Genomic DNA, 21,511 nt, shown 5'->3' with positions numbered 1-21,511 from the left:
CTCCTCCATTCCTGATTCTTGGGGATGTGTCCCCAAACCCCAGCGAGTGTTTTTGGGTTTAAATCTAGAAATAAACCGTGTTCTTTTTGCAGCCCTTGCTCTGTTCCCGCTCTCCTGGGGCTGCTGAGGGGGGGTCCCGCGGTGACCCCCGGCTGTGGCAGAGGGCAGAGGTCACTCCCAGGGACACGGTCAGCATCCCAAGGGGCTGGGAAGGAACAGGGCAGGCTCAGGAGACCCTTCTGCGTTCAGATGTCAGCCAAACTTTATTGGAGCTTCATCATCGTTAGAGCTGCGCCCCTGGTCCCCTCCGGGACACGGTGCCACCAGGGATGGAGAGCAGGTGGCAGTGGGGCACGGAGCAGTCCAGGGAAGGATCCCACGTGCTCCCCAGCCGTGGGGTGATGCAGGCAGCTGCCCTTGTCTGGAGCTGCGGCCGCTCTCCCCGGAGCTGCCGCCTTGTCTGCGGTGCTGGAGGCCCTGCTCGGCTGCCGGCCCCGCTCCCTTCCTGCTTTACCTGTTCCTAATTGCGGGAGAGGCCGGCAGGAATTGCAGGCTCTGCTCTGCCAGCAGCCGCCGGGGGGAAGGATCCCAGCAGCTTCTCCCACCAGCCTTGGGCCGCGTCCAGGACGCGCTTGGAACGCGTTGAGGCCGTGGCAGGACCTGGCAGGACCTGGCAGGACGGCAGTGCCACTCGGGGACCCCTGGACCCCGCGGTTAGGACACGCTGCAGTGCTTGGCCGTCCTGCCCCTGCCCCTCCCCGGGGGCTCCCTGCCCAGGGAATTCATCCCGGGCTTGGGGATGGGCTTCCCGAAAAAGAAGCCCTCCTCCTCCGAGTCTGAGTCCGAAGATGAGGAGCAGGTGGGGCACCAGGAGTCGTCCTCCTCCGTGCCGTCCTCTGGCCGGGGGCTGTGTCGGGGAGGGGATGTGCCCGCTTGGAAGTGTGGGTTTGCATTGCCTGCGGCTGTTCGGGGGTCAGGGCCCCCCAAAAGCAGGTGGTCCAAGGCTCCAGGCTCGTTGGGCCCCTCTGGGCTGGGCTGGGGGGCCGAGGGGTGGCCAGCTGGGGGTCCCAGCGTCCCCATGTGCTCCTTGGCAGCATCACTGCTCCGCTCCTTTGCGGCTGCTCCGAGATCCTCCGGGCTCCTGAACGCGGGGTGCACGGGGGCCTGATCCGAAAATGCCTCTGGAAGAGGGAAAGTGGGCCTAAGTGAGGACGGAGAAGGCTCAGCCAGCCTTCCCACAGCAGGGGTTGTCTTGGGACACAACAGGGCGGCACCGACCCACCCCCAGCTCCTCCCGTGGGTGGAGGGCTGGGGGTTTATCCCCACTTCCCACGGTGTGACATTCCCAGTAAAGTCCCCAGCAGCTGGGCAGAGCCTGGATTTGCTCCCACTCCCGTCCCACCCCCATCTACCAGCCCACCACGATCCTACCGGCCCCTTCCCCCCGCAGCCTGCAGCCCCCCGCTGCCGAGGTCCTGCCGGCCGGGCCGGCTCGGGAGAGCGGCGTGGAGTCGGGGGATGGAGCAGAGGCGAAAGCCGAGTCGGAGGAGTCGGAAGAGGCGGTGGAAGAGGCATCCTGGCCCCGGCTGCAGGTGTCGGAGCAGAAGAGGCGGCCGCGGCGGCAGGCGAGGGGCTGTCCCCCGCAGCGGCTTTCGGCACAGGCTGCAGCAGAAGCAGGCGGCCGGGCGTGCCAGTGCAGCCCCTGGTGTGTGACCTCCTCGCTGTCAGCACCTGGGGGGCAACCACAGCTGAGGGGAGTGCCCAAATCCATCCTCCCGCGTGCCCAAATCCATCCTCCCGTGCCGAGCCGCGGGGCTCCGGCTCCGCAGCCTTCCCAGCCGGGGGCAGGGGAGCCGGGCGGGGGTCGCGGCCGTACCGATGGGGTCCCCGCAGGCCTGGCACGGCTCGGCAAAGAGGCTCTCGAAGCAGCCCCGGCAGCAGGGCCGGCCGCTCCTCATCACGTAGCGCTGCCCGCGCAGGGGCTCGTCGCATTCCAGGCAGCAGAAGTGCTCCAGGTGCCAGCGCCGGCCCTCGGCCTCGATGCACTCTTCCATGAAGATCAGCTGGAGTGGGAAAACAACCCACATCCTCTCAGCACCCCGCTGGAAAACCCGCGGCCCAGCCGTGCTTTGCTGTGCTGAGGAGGAGCCCCCGGCCCGTGGGGCTCTCTGCAAGGTCCAGGAAGGAATATTCCTGCAGCCCATCAGCGGTTCTGATGGATTTGGAGCCCCCAGCCAGGCTTGGGGGCATTTAACAGCCAAAGGGGGGGTCAAAGGCTCCCCCTGCCCGGCACCCACCTGGTCGCAGGAGGCACAGCGGGGTCGGAAGAGCTCGGCGTGGTGCCGGCCGCAGTAGATCCTCCCATCCTGCTGGAAGTAGATGAGATCCACCAGCTGCTGCTGGCAGAAGTGGCAGGAGAAGCAAGACGGGTGCCAGAACTGGTCCCCCAGGCGAGAAGCTGAAACCCCCGGGTCCCCTTTGTTCAGCCTCCGACCGCACTGCAAGGCAGAGGGACACCAGGTTTGGGGCCGGGCTGGCTTTTGGGGCCGGCTCCCTGCCAGGGGAATGGGTGCTGGAGGGGACACCTCACCTTCCTGCAGGGACAGCCATGGCAGGGACCCGGCACGGGACACGCCAGCCCCTGGCCCAGGGCCTCCTGTCTGCGGCGGGCGCTGAAGGCTCGGAGCTGCCGCCGCTCCTCCTCGGCGAGGTCGGGGCAGTACCGCTCCTGCGGGGGCACGGGGGTCAGGGCGGGCACGGGGTGAGCCCGGGGAGGGGGCAGCACCCGAAAAAGAGGAGTCTTACATCGGCAGTCCTGAGGAGGCAGCTGCTGCAGGAGGGCTCTGGCGCGGAGCCGGGTCCTGTCAGAGGGAGAGCCCGGCTGCGGCGAGCGGGGCCCGAAGCACGGCGGGGCCTTGGGAGAAACGGGCGGAATTTTAGGGGGGTTAAAGTGTGTTTAGCTTGCAGTCGCTGAAATGCGTGTTTAACCCCGGGAAAGGGGGTGCTCTGCTGTAGGAACCACCCGGGGCTGGGGGAGAGCTGGGTGCTGCCCACCTCGGGGGGCGCGGGGTCTGCGGAGGGCTCCAGGTACTCTTCCAGGGCACAGCCGGAGTCGCTGTCGGACGAGGCCGGGGGGAGGCCGGTGGTGGTGCCGCAGGGGGAAGGCTCGTCCCGCTGGGGCCATGCAGGGCTCTGCAGGGACATGAGCTGGGAACAGAGAGCCAGAGCTGGTCAGACACGAGGTAGGGAGCAGGGACCCATCCCAGGACGCGTGTCCTGTCTCCACGTGGCAGCCGGACACGCAGCCCGTTGTCCCAGGAAGGGACCCTGGTGCAGATCCAGCTGGGATGATGCTCCATACCACCATGACCTCAAGACCTTTAAGGCTGAACTGCTGCAGGAGTCCAAGGGATTTTTGGGGGGCTCCTTTCCCTTTGGGGATTACAGCAAACCCACACCATGGATTTGGGCACTCGGGGCTTTGTCTGTCAGGCGGGAGGGGATGGGAATGGGGTGAAGTCAGGCAGGGAACACTCCCAAGCGGGAGCTTTCCCCCAGCTGCCACCAGCCCTTTGCTGGCACGGCTAATCCCGGGTCTAGTGGCCCATCCCTGAGTGGGAACAGACGGAGGTTGAGCCCAGCTCAGTGGAAAATAATTCCTTCTCCTCGGGCTGCCATTGTTCTGCCCCAGGGCTGTTCCTGCCCGGCTGTCCAAGCCCACACCCGCACGCCTGGCTCGGGGTTACGCAGTGGAAACCCATCGGCTGCCATCCCCTCCTCCCCACGCGGGCGCTTTCCACCGCGCTTCCTTCCTGCCCTGGCTTTCCAAAACAAAGGCGAGATGCTGATGTGGTGGCTCCTGGGGTTCCCTGGATGCCAGCCTGGAGCCTGACGCCCTCAGCCTGTGCTTCCTGCCCTGGCGTGGGGAGTGAGGGTGGGATGGAGCTGAACCCCTTCTCCCGGGGGGAAAATCACGGGCCTGTGACCAAACGCCCGCAGGGATTCACCCTGTGAATCTCTGCATCCGTCCATCATGGATGGATCAGCTGCTCTGGAAAGTGTTTCACGCAGAAAACAGTCTCAAGGTTGAGGGTGAGAACCCCCTAGACTACGAAATTTTGGTTGTCCTACACCTCTGCCACCATGAGGACCCATTCCCCTGCTCCATGCTGGGATGGTGCTGCTGTGTCCCCCCTCCAGGGACATCCCAGTGTCCCCAGTGGCTCCCACCGAACACTTCCAACATGCCCAGCTCAGCCCTGCTCCCCGTGTGCCCCTTCCCGAGCAGCATCTCGGGCTGCTGGATGTGGCACCCAAGGGGGGCAGCTCTGGGGCCGGGAGCAGGTGGGATCAACCGGGGCAGCTCAGGTTTCCCTGCCCCGCTGCCCGGGTCAATGATTAACGCTGCAGATCGGCTAATCAGCGAGATAAAACAAAAGGGCTGCTGGCTTTTTCCTGGGCTTTGGGCTCTGGCACCCCGCGGCAGCCCGGGGGGGATGCCGGGCTGGCTGCAGGGTGCTGTTCAAAGCTGTGCTCTGGGATAGGCATGAAATAATCTGGCTTGACTGTGAATTTGCCGGCCAAAAAGAGCCCTGGCCTTGCTGGCTTGGTGAGGAAGCATAGCTGGAGCAGGAAAGAGCCTCGGCTCTACAGGAGGAGCAGGGCGGTGTGAGAGCCTGGGGATGCTGAGTGGGGACCCTCACGGGCTTGGTGCCCAGCCCCAGCTCTGCTGCTGCCTGGTTTGGGAAAGGTGTCCCTGTTTCTTCCTCCCGGTGGGAGCTGGGTGGCATTCCTGGCCTGCGCTTGGCTCATTAAGCCTCCAAACTGCATTTGTGTAATCTCTTGGGGCTTTGCTGTTAATTAGACCCCTCCGATGCTCTGGGGGCTCAGCGGGGCTGGCAGTGCCGGCCTGGCCCCAGCCCCGTGTGGCACAGGGACCCCATCCAAAGGCCACCAGCGCAGTGGGGTGACGCTGGGGGAGAGAGGCTTGGGCAGGGCTCCTGGCTGCTGTGAACGCGCAGGGATGTGCCAGAGAGCCCAGCCCAGCCCAGTTTGATGCGATTACGCTGGCTGGCAGCCGTCTGGGCTGTAAACAAGTCCCTGTAATTAGCCCCAGACGGTGACAGAGGTACGCGCCTCCCATGCTAAAGAGCCGGGCAGCCCCAACAGGTCTGGCTCCTCTGCTCCCCGTCCCTGTCCCCTCTTCCTTCCTGCCCTCCCTCGCTGCCTCCAGGCGCTCCTGCTGTTGCCCTTCCCTGCCGGCCTGCCAAGGGATGCAGGGATGCTCCCGGCCTGCCTCAAACCCTGGGATCGGGCGCCGGGGGGGAGGTGGCACCATGGTGGCACTTTAGGGAGCTGCTTCTCCCTGCCAGCAAGTCCCCAAGAAGGGACATGTGACAGACCAGTCGGGCAGGCTGGGTGGCACTGGCTGTCATTTGCCTTGCCTGTAAATCCTCTTGTCCTGCCTGTGGGAGCTCCTCCGGATGCGTTCACCCAACTCCTCTTGCTCTCCAAAGGATCGGAAGCCGCCACAGCTCCCTGGCTGCAAGAGGCTGAGATTCCTGGGAATACTAATCTGCTTTGGCTCCCCGGGAGCAGCCCCTGTGTCCAGCTGGCTGCGGGAGCCTGTGTGGGCTCCCAGCCCTCTGCTGCCAAGGTCACACATTAACTTGGAGCGCAGCCACCCCAGCCCGCTCGGAATTCAGCACAGGCTCCCTGTTCCCAGCGCGGCCGGGGAGCTGCATCCCTGCCACAGCTTCGCTTTTGCAGAGTCCCCAGGAAACACAACATCTCCAAAAAGCCCCTCAGCAGCACCGGCAGCTCCCAGAGGCACAGCTCCACGCTGGCCTCACCCACGGGATAACCTGTTTTTGCTTGAGCTCCCGTCAACACAGCTGCTGTGCTGGAGGAGCAGGGAATACAGATGCAGAGCAATAAAGATACAGAGCAATAAAGATGCATCTTTTGGGGCGAGATAAGCTGAGGTCTGGCAAGGAGAGCTGGAGCAGCGAGTCCTGCCCGACCTGGAGCCGGTCTCACCGAGGAGCCCACGGTGCCTTTTGGACCTGGGGCGGCACCAGGTGGAGCAGCCCTTGGTGCCGCTGGCTGGGCACAGCAGTGTCGCGGCCCTCGCTTTAAAAAAAGGCCTTTGCAGCCCCCCAAAATGATGGGGGAGGGTGTCAGCACCCTGCTTCGCCACGCAGCACCGTGCCACCAGCGGGGACCGTGGCCTGTTTGCTCACCGGGGGATGTGCCAGTGCTGCAAAAGGCTTTTCCTGCTGTGTTTTCCCCCCCATCCCGCAGGCACGGCCGGGAGCAGTAACCCATTAACCCACCCTGGCTCGCCCATTCGTACATCGGCAGGGACGGACCGAGACCCCCGCCCCTCCCTCCTCTCCCCGTGACCGCCGGGATGAAGACCCTCCACCGCACCCCACCCCTCGCTGTGGCCGCCAGATTTCAGCCCGGCACGTCTGAAGGGGCCCAGCTCCATCCCCAAGCCCGAACCATCCCATTCCCGGCCAGTCCCAGGTGGGGAGGGATGGTGGGACCAGCCCCCCTTCCCGGAGCCCCCCGTCCTGCCGGGCAGCGCTGCCCGCGCACCTGCGGGCTGGCAGAGCCTGGCACGATGGAACGGGCGGCACCTCCTGCTCTCAGGGGACATTTCCCGACAACAAAGACCGCGGGAGCAGCGATATTACCTCCCCCCCGCCCCAAAAAAAAAAATCTCCAAACAGCCCAAATCCCCCTGCTCTCCCTCGCTCCCGTCCCCTTCCCCTCGCAGCAACTCCCGACGCGGGACCCTCCCGCTGCCCCTTCCTCTAAATCTCCCTCTCCCCCAGCTCCATCTCCACACTGGAGCGGGGAGAGCCGAGCCCGGGTGTCCCTTCCAGCCGCACGTACCTGTCCTTTCCCGGCGCTCCGGGCCCCGCGCTCCGCCGCTGCGGGCTCGGCCGCCCGCTCCAGCCCCGCGCCGGCCGCCGCCGTCCCGCCCTGCTCCGGAGGACGCGAGGGAATGGAGCCTGGGCTGGGAAAACTTTGCAAAGCGAAAGGAAAACATCCAAGCTCAGTCAGGGAAACGCTTTTTTTTTTTTCTTTTTTTTTTTTTTTTCCCTTCCTCTCTCTCTTTTTTTTTCCCCCCTGCCTGCCCAGGCACTGGCTCCGCGGCAGCCGGGGTCCTAATTACAGGCTTTTTAGCCTAAACCTCGGGAGCCAGCCAATGGCTGGAATTCCAGGGCAGGCAGGGAGGGGAAGGGGGGGGGGTACATTAACCCTACAGGGGAAAGAGCTCCCGATGACATCTGGCTCGCTCCTACCTCTCATTTTCCGAGCGCCCGCGCCCTTCCCTCCATCTGCGGCTCGGTTCACCCCAGGTTGCCGTTTGATGACTTCTATGATCCCGCGCGGTGATTTATTTCCCTGCCGAGATCAGAAAGAGTTGAAGCTTCATGAAAGACGGGGAAGTGTCATTACACCCCAATTTAGAGGTGGAGAAACTTTGGCTGGGCTCTCACAAAGGAGTTAGCCAGCGGCAAGTCAGGATGTCCTAGTTTCCACAAGCCCTGAACACCTGACGAGGCTCCTCCAAGCCATTCCAGACCGGCTCCGGCTGCAGCAATTCCACCCGGGCAGGAGTCAGGGTAAAATTTATCAGAGCCTGATGCGAGGCACAGCGTCCTTGCTGTGTTTCTGTGGGTTTCTCACGACGCCGCAAGATTTTCCCGCCTGCTGATGGGGCTTTGGGGATGAGCAGGGACACAGCATCCCCCAAAAAACCCTCACGGCTGCGGGGACCAGGCTGGATCTCTGCCACCTGCGTGGTCCCGGGAGCTTCGGCTCATTTTGGGAGCCCCGAGGGGTGCAGATGTCTCGTGTAGGTTCTGGGAACAGGGTCAGGACTGCAGCCAAAATCCACAGGGGTGGTAATTTGGCAGAGGAGGTGGCCAGGCTCCATGACAAGCCCGTGGCACCACTGGGCGAGGCTGTGCAGGGCGGTGTTGGGGCACAGGTTATTGTGCTGCTTTATGGAAGTGGCTGCCCCATCCCTGGAAGTGTCCAAGGCCAGGTTGGATGGGGCTTGGAGTAACCTGGGATGGTGGAAGGTGTCCCTGCCCGTGGCACGAATGGGATTTTTTAAGGTCGCTTCCAACCCAAACCATTCGAGGATTCTCTGCAAAATCCCCGGGGCAGGGGGAGAAGCAGGAGGAAAAGGAGGAGGGCTGAGCACCTCCACATGCTGCCGCTTTCCCTCCCTGCGCAGGGGTCCCGCCGGGGCTGTCCAGCCGGGGCTGTCACCCCCCAGGCTCCCTTTGAGGTCTCCGATGTCCCCGGGCTGTGAATCCGCTGTTTGGCCTCGCTGGGAGGTTGGTCCCTGCGGCTTTATCTTGGCTCGTTTGCTGCTCTGGACTTCGTCCCCGCGGGTGGTGGCAGGGCCCCCCTTCCTCCCCTGCTCCCCCCACGCTCCCCCATCCCTGCACAGGGCGGAAGGATTCATGGGCAAAGTCCTCCTGGGGAGACACGCCGGGCACGGGGGACAGACGGGTCACTCGGGGCTTTCCCGAGGTGGCACCAGCCACTGCTCCATGGCAACACCCCGGAGCAGCGCGGTGGCACCGGCGCGTGGCCGCAGTGTCCCCACGGAGGGCAGGGACACAGCTCGGGGGCTCCGCGTGGGAATGTCGGGATGAGGAGCCGGCGGCTCCAAACCCAGGGCTGATGTCCGGCAGCTCCACGCCGGAACCGTGGGTGCGATTGGAATTTTAAAACCTGGAACTGTGGAATCTGCAGCTCGGGTTCACTCTCCTCGGGGACTCCCTGTGTCCTGGGTGTGCCCTGGACCCTCCCCATGTGTTCCCGGCCGGGCAGCTGTGCCCCATCCCGGCCCAGATGGGCATTCTGGGTTCAGGCAGGGTCCTGCACAGCCGGACCACGAGCATTCAGGAGCCCTGCGAGGCGGTCTGGGGGTGCAGCGGGACCCCAGCAGTACCCCGGCATTGCCCGCACTGGTTTAGTGCTCCGGGACTGGTGGGACTGGGCCGGGGACGCTGAGAGTGCTTCAGCCTCCCCGAGCCCCCTCCTTCCCCAACGCTCCTCTAGAGTCTCCCTCTACTCCAGACCCCCCAAATCCCCCTGCACTGACCGAGAGCATCCTTCCATCCCAGACCCCCCAAATCCCCCTGCACTGACCGAGAGCATCCTTCCATCCCAGACCCCCCAAATCCCCCTGCACTGACCGAGAGCATCCTTCCATCCCAGACCCCCCAAATCCCCCTGCACTGACCGAGAGCATCCTTCCATCCCAGACCCCCCCAAATCCCCCTGCACTGACCCCTCAGCCCCTCTCCTTCCCCAGACCCCTACCCGATCCCCCTCCATCGATCCCCCTCGAGGATCCCCCGAACCCAGACCCCTCAAATCCTCTTCCAGCGTCCCCCCAGCCCCTCTCCTTCCTCAGACCCCTGCCCAATCCTCCCCCACTGATCCCCCACGACCATCCCCCAACCCAAACCCCCAAATCCCCCTTCGCTGACCCACCCCAGCGTCCTCTCCTGCCTCAGACCCCCAAACCCTCTCACTGACCCCCCAAAACCCTCCCGTTCATCGCCCCCTTCCCCGGCCCCGCCCCTCCCGGCCCCGCCCCTCCCGGCCCCGCCCCCCCGAGGCCCCGCCCCCCGCGCCGCCGCCGCGCCCCCCTGGCGCCCCCTGGCGGCCCCGCGGCGCTCTCGCGGTGTCGCTGCTCCGGCGGGCCCGGCCCGGCCCCGATCGCTCCGGGCCCGACCGGGGACCCCCGGACCCGCCGGGCCGGGCAGGGGCAGGGCCGGGCCGGGGGCCCCGACACGCTCCAGGCCCCGGGAAGGGCCGGGTTGGGGGCCCCAGCACGCTCCGGGCTCCGGGAAGGGCCGGGCCGGGGGCCCCGGGCCGCAGCTCCCGGACGGCCGAGCCGGGAGCGCCTCAGGTACCGAGCCGCGCCTGGAGCGGGGCCGCGGCATCGCCCCCTGTCCCCTCCCCTCGTGCCCCCCCCTCCCCGGGCTCCCCCGGCCGCCCTTCGCAGCCAATTCCCCGGTAATCCCCCGGGACTCGCCCCTTCCTCAGGCCCCTCGGTCCCACGGGCTCTGCAGGCCCGTCCTCCTCCCTCCATCCCCTTCCTCATCCCTTCATCCCCTTCCATGTCCCTGCAGCCCCATCCTCCTCCTCCCTGCAGCCCCTTCCGCCTTCCTTTTCCTCGTTCCTGCAGCCCCTTCCTCATCCCTGCAGCCCCTTCCCCATCCCTGCAGCCCCTTCCTCATCCCTCCGTCCCTTTCCTCCTTCCTCCAGCCCCTTCCTCATCTCTCCAGCCCCTTCTCCTGGCCCCTCCTGCCCCCAGAGCTGCCTCCCTGCTCCCTCCCTCCCTCCCTCGCAGGCTGGGGGATGTGTTGGGTCTGTCCCTGGAGGGGTTGATGTGGGACCAGGTGCTTTTCCACACGAGGTTTCCGTGTGTCCCTGTGCAGGGGGTGTCAGGGTGCCCCGATCCTTTGGGATTAGGGGGATCCTCTTCTCCAGCTCTGGGTTTAAGAGAAGGGCTGGCAGGAGGGTGAAGGCACGAGGGGCTTCTGCAGGCTGGGGGTTTGGGAGGAGGGGAACAACCTGGCTGGGAATTTGGGAGAGGTGAGCCTGGTCCAAGCAGGGCTGGGGAGGATTTAGGTTGGGATGCTGGGATTCTGGATGGGGCTGGTGGTCTTAGGAGGGACCCACTCCTGCTGTGGGGTGTTTGGGGTGTTTTTAGTGACTGGCTGAGCTCTGAACTGGCACACAGGTGTTGGGAAGGTGTTGGAAGTGCAGAGCAGGAGACTCGGGAGTTTCTGTGTGAAAGGGATGCTGCTGAAATATTCACCAGCGAGGAGCAGTGAGAAGCGCCGAGGGAGTGTTCAGGCAGCTCGTGGTGGTTTTTCAGTTCATTTGTTCAGTCCTTACTGTAAAAACTGTCCTTGATCAGCCACAGCACTTGAGGCTGACCCCTCGTAGGTGGGGGTGGAGGGAGAGAGGAGTAAAGAAAGAGGGGGCAAAGGCAGAATGTTTTCTCCAGCTGTTGTTCCTGAGGGATTTGGGGGGTCCTGAGGAGGGAGCGGGAGGGCACAACCACAGAGGACACAGCCCCCAGTGCCCGGATCAGACCGAGCCGGATCTGTTGCTAAATTATTGCCCAAAGCCTGTGAGGGGAAGGAATCCGTGCTGAGCCGAGAGAGCAGGCAGGCTGGCTGGGGCGGGTGTGGGGCGGCACAGGGAGGGTGTGGTGCTGCTGTAGGGCTGGCAGGTGTGTGCGGGAGGGCAGCTGGCACCGGCTTCCTTTGTTCCTGAGAAGCGTTCTGGGCAATTGGCAGGGCTAGGGCAAGGTGGGGAGTTCTCCAAGGGCCAGAGTGAAGGCACGAGGGTGCAGTGGGAGGTGATTTAGGAGCTGTTTTGATGTAAAAATGGAATGGGACCCCTTGGCAACTCAGGGGTGGCTCTTCCCCCTCTCTCCAGGCTGGAAGGGGGCCCAGGGCAGTTCTGCCACTCCATGATCCATGGTTTGATTTGGAGAGGGGGGAGGCAGACTCTGGCATGGCAGAGGGAAAAGCTCCCAATGAAAAGAGGCTCCCAATGGAAAGAGGTTCCCAATTTGCCGGGCTGGGATCATCCTGGTGGCTCGGATGGAGAGATCCTGAGCTGCTCTCAGGGCACACCTGGCATCATCCCCTGTTTCTTGCCCAGGGCTGGATCTGGAGTCCTTTAAGTTTCCATCAGGGACAGCAGAATTTCACATTTCTCACTACAAGTGCAAAACCCAGGAATATTTCTCACTCCTACCTGATCCTTGCACTGACTGGGTCAGATATCAGAGTTTTAGTGTTTTGTGGCCTTTTTTGTTTCTCCTGCTCCAAAGCAGAGCAGCTGCTGGTTCTCTGACCCTGAAGGACCTTCCCTGCAGTGAAGGCACCTCCTCATTCCTCAGCAGCAGCTGCCTCACCACCCCTGGCTGCTCAGTTTTATTTTATTCACTCCTCTGTAGGATCCTAAGGATCCTTTTAGGATCCCAAAGCCAGGAAGTAAAACACCTCTTCTTTAATTTTCGTTTTAGCTGTGTGTTTCTCATTGTCGTGCAGAGTTTTCTGTGTTGATATAAATGTGGTTCATTAAACACGAAATGCACCCACCTTCCTTGGGATGTTTGAAGGGAAGTTCAGTCGCTCTCCCACCCCCTGCTTTTTAATTTTCTCTGCTTTTATCATTGTTTAATTGTCTTCTCCTTGCCAGGTGGAAGATGGGAGTGTTTCCCTCGTGTTTTAGGTGAAACTTGCTTGCCATGAAGTCCTGAGGGAGATAGAGGGACTGCAGCGGGAATTCCTTCTCCAAAACAAACCCAACAACTGCCTGATGGTAAGAAACCTGTTGGTTTTAATTAGTGTTACATCAATCAAGGAGCAGAGTGAAGAGTTGGAGCTCCAAACCCCCTGGGATGGATGGGGGAGGGATACTGGGAGAGGGCAGGAGAGTTGGACTGGGAATGTGATTGTGGCCCGGTTTGTGTCCTGTCCCCAGGGATTGCCTCTCTGCCTGGCGTCATGGGGAGCTGCTGCAGCTGTCTGTGCACAGACAGCATCCCAGACAACCACCCCACCAAATTTAAGGTAAATTTTTACCCCTTCAACCCCATCAGAGGGTGTGGGACAGCTCTGACTGCACGAGGGGAGAGCAAACCTCTGCCCCTGCACACAAGCATCCCTCGAGAGGATTTGCAAATTCATCACTTCTGCTTTGGGCTTTTTTTTTTTTTCCCCCCTTTCCTTAAAAAACTCCTGCTGCAAATGTGTTTGTATTTGCTGCTGAATTGTCTCTGCTTGGGAAATGCGAGGAAATGGGGGACTGGAGAGAAAAACCTTTTATTGCTCAGGGCTGTGTTCCAGAGCCTGGGCTCAGACACAGCAGCTGAGCTGCCAAGCTCGCGGGCTCCAGGGCTGACAGCTCGGCGCCTCTGCCAGCCATGAATCCCTGCTCTCAGCTGGGGAAAAGGCAGCAGGAAATGGAGGGGAATCCATGGAATTGCAGTGCTTCGTGGGTGGGCTGGTGTGGGTAGCAGTGAGGGGCACCTGGAGGGCCCTGTCCAGCTCTGGAGCCTCACGGCAAGGGAGACATCGAGGGGCTGGAGCGTGTCCAGGGAAGGAATGGAGCTGGAGCACCTGGAGAAGGGTCTGGAGAACTCCTGAGGGAGCTGGGGTGGGGCTCAGCCTGGAGCAAAGGAGGCTCAGGGGGGACCTTGTGGCTCTGCACAACTCCCTGACAGGAGGGGGCAGCCGGGGGGTGTCGGACGAGGAATCAGCCTGAAGGGACAGCATGAGGAATCAGCCTCAAGCTGCACCAGGGGAGGTTTAGGCTGGAAATCAGGAGGAGTTTCTGCATGGAAAGCATGGTCAGGCCTTGAAACTGCCCAGGGAGCTTTGGAGTCCCCACCCCTGGCGGTGCCCACCTGGCGATGGATCGAAGCGGGCATTTTGACCTCGCTGATCCCGGAGCTCTTTTCCCACCTCAACCAATCCGTGGCTCTGATTTCCCCACTGGGTCCCCTGCAGGTGACCAACGTGGACGATGAGGGGCACGAGCTGGGCTCGGGGGTGATGGAGCTGACGCAGAGGGAGCTCATCCTGCACACGCACAAGCGCGACGCCGTCAGGTGGCCCTACCTGTGCCTGCGCCGCTACGGCTTCGACTCCAACCTCTTCTCCTTCGAGAGCGGCCGCCGCTGCCACACCGGGCAGGGTCAGTCCCTGGGGGGGCTCCCTGGGGGTGGCAACGCTGAGATTTCTCTCCCCAAAGGCAGCTGCTCCTCGTGTCTTCCCGAATTCCTGGCGCTCAGGGTGTCCGCAGCCTCTTCCCCCCGGAGTGTTGGTGCACACGTGGGGGGGTGCTGTGGATTAAAAGGGTTAAACTGGGTGTAAATCTGGTGGCCTTGCCTTGCTGGTGCTCGTGGGGATGCTGGTGGAGCATTTTGGGGTTGTTACTCTGTGCTCTGGGGCAAGAGGGGTGGCTGGGCGTCCCTCAGGAGCTAAAAGGCGCTTGCAAGGCTTGAGGCTTTGTTAAGCATCGTTCAGCTCACGATAAAGCAGCACCTGCACCTTTTTCTGGGTCCTTTTTGGGATTTTTTATTCCACAGAGTAACAATTGGTTGAGTTGTGTTTTCCTCGGTGCTTTTCCCTTAAATTGATCAGTGCTGGTTCTGCTCAGAGCTCTGATTTTGGGCCTGGCAGCACTTTGTGACAGAGGAAAAAAGAGTTCCACATTTCCCTGCTGTTCTGAGCATGCAGAGGGAAGTGAGTCACCCAGGAGCACTGGGAATAGTCTGGGAATAGAGGAATTACAGTTTGACAATGGGGCCTGTTGGTTCCTTTACCAGTCTGTCTCTCTTGCTTTTAAAAAGAGCTGAACATTTTCTTGGCGTCTGCATCCCCTTGGGAGGAAAAAAAAAGTTGTTTCCTCATTCTGTTAATGTGTTTGTAAACTCCAGAAGGACTCCTGTGAGTGCCCAGGGTCTGTGTGGAAGCTGCAGTGGCATCTGCTGCTGTTTAATATTGATTTCAGTGGGGTTTTCCTCTCCTGTCAGGGAATTTGGCCTTTGGTTTCTGCTTTGCCTTTTGCAGGGTCGAGGATCAGTGATGAAAATTGAATGCAGTGATAAAAATTCTGCCTCTCTGTGTGGTTTGGTTCTGTTCAGGCAGAGCTCTCCCATCCTGCAGAAATTTTACCAGAAACACTTCAAGCAGAAATGAGAGGGATGATGGGTTTTGTTGCATTTTCTCCCTTCCTTGTAGAATTTTATGCTGCTTATTAATTTTACCTGGAAGCCTCCTTGCTGATGCTGCTCCCCACCTGAGTCAAGGCAATCCAGCTATTTTTTTTTTGGCCAGAACGTGGAAAACGTGGTTCTTTGGGAGCAGCCCTTGTTGCCAGGCTGTTCCTGTTGCCATGGCTTTGGTGTGTGCGTGTGCCAGCCTGGGATTGGTTCCTGGGCTGGGCTGCTCCTTTGGGGAGAGACTCTTCAATCCCAGAGATTTTTCAAAACGCGACGTTCCCGTCCCTCCCTCCTGTGCACGGGGCCCAGTCCAGCTTTGAGGAGTCACTGCCCGGATTTTCCCCTGAGAAGGGATGGACTGGGTGCCAGGGGAGTTCAGATGGAAGAGGTGATCAGTTCCCCTGGCCCTCCACACCCGTGTGGTGTGAGGTACCACAGCTCTGAGGGGGTTTGAAGCCAGGGTGGATGGAGCTCTGAGCAACCTGGGCTTGGGGAAGGTTGGCAGTGGAACTGGATGATCTTTAAGGTCTCTTCCCACCCGAACCATTCTGTATTCCATGATTTCTGCTGGTATTTCCTGAATAATCCACAGGGTTTTGGTTGGTTTTCTGTGGCTGTGGCTTGGTTGTGTTAAACAACAGCAGAAGAAATCAGAATTCATTTAGAAGTGGGAATAACACATCTTTTTAAAGCAGGATCACTTCCTTGCTTCTCTGACCCTCCTCTCTGGCCCTGGCAGGGATTTTTGCCTTCAAATGCTCCCGAGCAGAAGAAATCTTCAACCTGCTGCAGGAGCTGATGCAGTGCAACAGCATCAACGTGGTGGAAGAGCCCGTGGTGATCACCAGGAACAGCCACCCCTCGGACCGGGAGCCGGCCCGGAGCCCCCAGCCACCCACCAGTAAGAGCCCATCAGTGTGTGGGGACAGGAGAGGGGACACAGGGCTGGGGGTGACGTCTGCAGTGCTCCCATGGAGCTGCCCAGGGAGCTGTCCCATGTGTGCTCCTGTGCTAAAGGCCCCCGCTCGTTTCCCGTGGGGAATTTGGTTTCCGAAGAAACGACGACACGAGAAGCCCTTCAAAGAGTCAGAGCTGTCACCCCTCAGCTGGATTTTGCTGGGCCACCACGTCCAAGTGGCCTCTCCTGAGTAGCTCTTGGGAGGGTCAGGCAGTTTCTGCAGGAAGCCACATGTGGATGGCTCAGTTCCTGTCTCCATGAGGAATTCCATAGATTTAAAGGAAGGCTTTTCCCTTGTGTCTCCTGGACAGGCTGGTTTTACCTTCCAGGGTGTCTAGAAGTGCCCAGGTCATTCTGAAAGTGTAAAAATAATTCTATTTTGTACCAATTTAATGCTTCTCTGCCCTGATTCTCTCACAGCTCTGGGCTACACTGGACTTCCCAATGGATTTCACAGCTTCCCTGGAGAATCCCTGTCCTACTCTGCAGCCCGGCACCCCTCAGTGAGCAGCCTGAGACATTCCTCTGTGGGGGAAGACTCAACTCACCCCCTCCTGGGCCCTGAGGAGCAGGTAAACCCACCCTCAACTCTGCTCTGTGCAATTCTGGGTTTCCCTCCCTCAGAGCTCAGGGGATCCTCACACCTTGCCACTCTTTTTATTCTCTTCACTTCATTTTGCTCCTGGAGGCTCCTGCTCTCTGACACTTCACTAGAACTGATGCTCTGTCACAAAAATCTGACTTGTGTCCTCAACCCACTGGTATTTGGGTGGCAGTCACCTGTCAGCTGTCACACAACCCCTCAATTCAGACCCTTTTTATTTTTAGTTTTGAGGTTCAGCTCTTTGCTCTCTGTTGTAGAATTTTAAGATTTTTCCTACAAAACCCAGGGAAGCCTGGGCGGGTGTGAGGGTTGTGGGATCACTTGAGGAGGTAGTTTGTGAGTGGCCATGTGCATCAAGCATGACACAGAATCCCAGAATCACTGAGGTTGGAAAAGACCTTGGAAAAGATTAAATCCAACCTGTGCCCGATGCCCACCTGTCACCCAGCCCAGAGCACTGAGTGCCACATCCAGGTGACACCTCCAAACCTCCCTGGGCAGCCCCTTCCAAAGCCTGACCACCCTTTCCATGAGGAAATTCCTGCAGATGCCCAACCATGTGGACACACAGCGCGGATCTGCAGCTGGACTCTTTTTGTCTCTCTCCCAGCCCACAAAACCTAAACCAACTTCTACATTTTACCTCCCAAAACCTTCCCGACTTCCAAAATCCCTTTTTCTCCCGTTCCACCAGATGAATTCCCCTCTCCTGGTGGTTTCTCAGCTGCTTTGCTCTGGTCTCTGCTCTCTCCTCCTGTCACTGTCCCTCTGCTTCTCTCCTTGCAGTCCCACACCTACGTCAACACGGCCACCGGGGAGCCGGAGCCGAGGGGCCGGCACTGTATGCACTCCTTGCCTGAAGCCCACCCTCCTTTCCCCCCTAGGAACCACAGCTGCTCCCTGGAAGACCGAAACCCCCAGGTCTTCCTGCAGCCTGCAGGGGAGGTGAAATTCGTGCTGGCTCCCACCTCCGGCTACCGCCGGCTGTGCCGGCATCCCCGGGAATGCCGGGCGCACCTCTGCCCTCCCAACAACAACAACAACGAGTGTCAGGAGGGGTGTCCATCCCCTCAGTGCATCTACGAGAACCTCAACGGGCTGGTGGCCCCCAGCACCTCATCCCTGTGCCGGGCTGGCCGCTCCAAAGTGTCCCGGGAGGACGGGAGCTGCTCCCATCGCCGCTCGGCGCTGCTGCACTACGAGAACCTGCCGGCGCTGCCGCCGGTGTGGGAGCTCCAACCGGCCCGGCACAGGGACGAGGACGCTGGCACGGCAGCCACGCCATCCCCCAATGGCTTCTCCGAGGCTGGCGAGGAGGAGCCCCTGCAGAATTCCCTGAGCTCGGAGAGCGCGGCCCTGCAGCCTCGCCGCTCCTTCCTGCCCAGAGCCCGGCGCAGCCGCCTGCCCAACGTCTTCAGCTTCGACTTCCCCCGGCCCTGCCCGGAGCCTCCACGGCAGCTCAACTACATCCAGGTGGAGCTGGAGCCTGAGCCCTGCAAGGGACAGCAGGACCCCCGGGTGCCACCCCCTGCCAGCCCCGGTGGCCGCCACACCGACTCGTATGCCGTGATTGACCTCAAAAAGACGGCGGCCATGTCCAGCCTGCAGCGGGCACTGCCCAGGGACGATGGCACCTCGAGGAAAACGCGGCACAACAGCACTGACCTGCCCCTGTGAGGGGCCCCAAGTGCCAGCCCCGTGTCGTGGCTTTGGTCCCTGCCCCTCGCTGTGCCCTGCCCCGTGTGGCTCCCATTCGCCATTGTTCGCCCATTCCCTGGGGGGGCTGCTGCTGTTGAGGTTCGTCTGTCCCTCCGTCCTCCCCTCTCTGTGTCGCTCGTTTTTCAAGCCTTGTGGGATGTTTGGTGACTCTGAGGGTTGAATTCCGGGCGGGAGGTGCCAGCAGTGACGTGGCACCGCCTGGGGTGGGGCAGAGCCGAGCCAGAGCTGGGCAGTGCCATGGGCGAGTGCTCCCAAAACCGAGCGGCTTTAGGAGCTCCGTGCCAATCGAGCCTGTTTCCTGTGGATTTCACACCTCCAGGAGAGCTCCAGGAGGCCACTCCAGAGCTGGGATTTGCCTTGTGGTTCCAGAGGTCCCTGGAGACGAGGGAGCTCACGCCGCCGTGGCCTTTCCACCCTCAGCTCACTGTTCCCTGTGTTCCTGAAGCTTTTTATCCTTCTGTCCCTGTCTCAGATTCAATTTAAATTGGGCAGCTGCAATTCAGCGAGGAGGACACAGAGCCATGGGCACTCACTGTGATCACAGAAACCTGATTGCCTAAATCCTTAAAATTCCCTTCCCTGCTTTAGGAGAGGAGGGAAAGGCCACAAGCATGAGGGAGGTTGGAAGTTTGGTCTAGAAAACTTCACTTGTGCCATACCCTGCTTTGTTTTTTTTTGGAGGGTTCTTTTCGGCAGCTGCTGAGAAGTGTTGTGGATTTATTTGTTTACTTATTTATTTATGAACTGCTCCTTCGCATCCCAGTTTGTTGCCAAACTGGTGCCAGTCCGCAGTGTGCGCTCGCTGGGGCTCGCTCCTGCTTGGGGGACAGGTCCCAAAAGATCTCGGTGGCTTTGCTCAGCCACCAACTGGGGGGAAAACACTGTGGAAAAGAGCAGCTGGGAATCAGGAATTTATGAACTCGGGCCTGACTGTCACGGGGTGGGTGGGAAATGGAATGGGAGACGTGGGAGTGGGTGTGGAGCCGCCGGGCAGCCGAGCTTGGAGTGGCATCAAAGTCGTTGCCTACACCCACACGCCTGGCTGGGGTTGGGAGCAGCCTCTGTTCGGTGTTGGGAGTGAATGTGCAGATTGTTCCCTCAACTACGGACCTGGAAGGGCTAAAATTTCGGGTAAATTTGTGGCCTTTTGCTGTGGATTTTTGTCTCGATGCCGGGGCTGCGCTGAGCTGCCCCGGGACGTCCCCCCGCCCCTCCCCGCGGGACACGCGGCGGCGGCTCGGCCCTTCCCTGGATTTCTGTGTGCCTGTTCCGATGGAGAGCAGCGCTCTGGGTGCTCTGGAGCCTCACCTCCTGCTGGCTGTGTCCATGTTCCTCCCGGGACAGGAGCTGGATCCGTGCCCAGCGAGGGTCCTGCTGCCTGCAGAGACGTTGCCAAGCCTCACGTCCCCCTCGTCCTTTGGTGTTTCCCGGTGTTGACGTCCATGGAAGAGGAAAGAACCCCATCCCTCAGCTCCAAGCTGCTTCTGAGAGCCAGGAGCTTGATTCCCAGGGTTTGGAAGTTCAGCCTTTTTTTTCTTTTTTGGTTTTTGGTGCTGTCATGTCCTATTGAGCCGTGACCCTGTCGGGAGCGAGGCCACGTGTCCCAAGTCTGAGTGGTGCCATGTTTGTGTCGCAGAACGTGGAGTTCTTGGCTTGCTGTTGCACTATAAATTCCAAGTGTGCCACATGCTTCAATCCACTGGTTTTTCTTTCCATTTTGGAAGTCCTCGTGCTCGTCTTCCATTCTTTCGTCCGCCCCGTCCCTTGTGTCACCCGTAACGGAAAGGAAACCCAAGTAATATATTTTTATATGTATAACAAATGACTTTATTTGAAGGAAAAAGACAACCCTCCCCCCCCCCCCCCCCAAGTAATGTATCCCCCCTAAATCCAGCTTTCATTTAGGGAAGTGAGAGAAGAAATTGTTTATATCTATATCTATATATAAATATAAATATATAAAAGTTAACTGCGTTAAGCTTTAAATAAAGTATTTAAATAAAGAGTTTCTAAGCTGTCGGTGTCACCCTCTGGGACAGCACAGCTCCCTTCTGGAGCCTCTGTAGGAACCTGCTGGAGCTGAGAAATAAAAAGTTCCTTTTCCCTTTTTCCCCAGAAAGGGCAAAGAGGATGAAATGTTTTCCGTTTCCATGGAGGAGGAGGTGAGGGCCCTTTCCCACCCCCTTTCCAGGTAGGTTAAATTCCAGGGAATGTGCTGGGCTGGGCTCTTTGTGCTCAGGGCTGGGGCTGTCCTTGGGTGCTGCCCGGTGCCACCAGCGTGGCCACGTGTCCCTGAGGGTGGGATGGAAGGGTCTGTGAGCTCCTGGGATCAGGGAATTCCCTCTGGTGTTCCTTAAAAAGTCTGGCAATCCCATTTCGGTGGCTCCACGAGAGCTTTGTGTTGGGAAATCCATCTTGGATCACCTGAACTGCTGATTTTACGTCCTCCAGGTGATCTGGGCTGTCCCACCCGGGCCTCCCTTCCCTCCTTGGCGAATCCAGTGTTCCCAAAGGACGCTGGAAGCGGCAGTGACAGGGACACAGCACATCCTTATCCCGGTTATCCTGCGGGATGCTGCTCCTTTTCTAAGAAGGAGAAGAATTCCCTGGACCTTGAAGATGAGGAAGAACCGAGCTGATGGCGGCTGCCCATTCCAGCGTGGAGCATCCTGTGCTCCGTGTCCCCTCGTGTCCCCTCTCCCCTGCTGGCTCAGCAGGCTGAGCTCCAGCGCCATCCCAAACTCCCCGGGAAGCTTTGGCAATGAAAAGCCGGTCTCAGCTCATTGTTTGCGGTGGGTTGTTCTACGTTCGAGCCATTAAATGGGAATTGTAGTGCCGGCAGCCAGGATGGAACTCGGGGATTTCAGGGTGCGCGTCGTGTTCACATCCCAGTGATTCCCCCCTCTTTTTTGCTCTTCTGGAAAACTTCCCCAGAGCTGTGCCCGCACTAAGCCACGAGGACTCTTTGAGAATTCCGCAATATCCGTTTTCGCGGGAGGAGTGGAAGCGCAGGGAAGGAGCGGAGCCGTGTCCGGCGCTGGCCCCGCGGTTCCCGGAGCCCCGGGAGCTCCGGTGACACATTTGGGATTCTCCGGCGCAGTGTCGCAGCTTCCTCTAGTGGCCGTGGGAGAAACCAGAGGAGGATCCGGGTTTGGGTTGGGAAGTGAGGAGGGAATCCGAGTCCGTGCTCTCTCATCCCTTCAGTTCTGGGATTTGGGTCTTTTCGGAGTTTTTCCCTGTGGTTGTTTTATTTGGGTTGGGAATGTTTCCCCAATCTGTTTTGTCCTTAGGGAACCTTGTCAAGGTGGATTTTATGGATTTTCCTTTGGGTCTGACACCGCTCTGCTGGGCTTGGATGGGAAACTGGATGGGATACCTGGTGATCCCTCCAGCCATGGAATATCCTCCCAGTTTTCAGCAGAATCCTCCC

General features: G+C 60.2%; 2 protein-coding genes across 5 annotated transcripts; one reads left to right on the top strand and one right to left on the bottom strand.

Annotated features, from left to right (window-relative positions):
- Positions 1-240: 240 nt before the first annotated feature.
- On the bottom strand, positions 241-8,509 carry PRICKLE4 (prickle planar cell polarity protein 4). 3 transcript variants are annotated; one of them, XM_032132741.1, is made up of 10 exons: positions 8,228-8,509; positions 7,317-7,419; positions 6,904-7,036; positions 3,055-3,207; positions 2,806-2,914; positions 2,591-2,728; positions 2,298-2,498; positions 1,877-2,063; positions 1,432-1,731; positions 241-1,181 (listed from the first exon to the last, which is right to left on the bottom strand). In XM_032132741.1, exons 1-10 carry the CDS (start codon positions 8,492-8,494, stop codon positions 715-717), a joined length of 2,058 nt encoding a protein of 685 aa, XP_031988632.1. In that variant the 5' UTR covers positions 8,495-8,509; the 3' UTR covers positions 241-714. The 3 variants fall into 3 exon arrangements, with proteins under 3 accessions (XP_031988632.1, XP_031988633.1, XP_031988634.1); XM_032132742.1 differs by lacking the exon at positions 8,228-8,509 and adding an exon at positions 7,515-7,886; XM_032132743.1 differs by lacking the exon at positions 8,228-8,509 and adding an exon at positions 7,571-7,886.
- A 1,289-nt stretch (positions 8,510-9,798) lies between these two features.
- On the top strand, positions 9,799-19,871 carry FRS3 (fibroblast growth factor receptor substrate 3). Of its 2 annotated transcripts, none has more exons than XM_032133247.1 (7): positions 9,799-9,955; positions 12,271-12,393; positions 12,556-12,644; positions 13,584-13,770; positions 15,540-15,701; positions 16,179-16,330; positions 17,149-19,871. In XM_032133247.1, exons 3-7 carry the CDS (start codon positions 12,579-12,581, stop codon positions 18,037-18,039), a joined length of 1,458 nt encoding a protein of 485 aa, XP_031989138.1. In that variant the 5' UTR covers positions 9,799-9,955; positions 12,271-12,393; positions 12,556-12,578; the 3' UTR covers positions 18,040-19,871. The 2 variants fall into 2 exon arrangements, with proteins under 2 accessions (XP_031989138.1, XP_031989139.1); XM_032133248.1 differs by having other exon boundaries at positions 9,800-9,955; positions 17,247-19,871.
- The last annotated feature ends 1,640 nt before the right edge of the window (positions 19,872-21,511 follow it).

Source organism: Corvus moneduloides, chromosome 24 (assembly GCF_009650955.1).
Source record: "Corvus moneduloides isolate bCorMon1 chromosome 24, bCorMon1.pri, whole genome shotgun sequence".
NCBI classification, from domain to species: Eukaryota; Metazoa; Chordata; class Aves; order Passeriformes; family Corvidae; genus Corvus; species Corvus moneduloides.
This window is presented reverse-complemented; position numbering and strand designations above follow the sequence as displayed.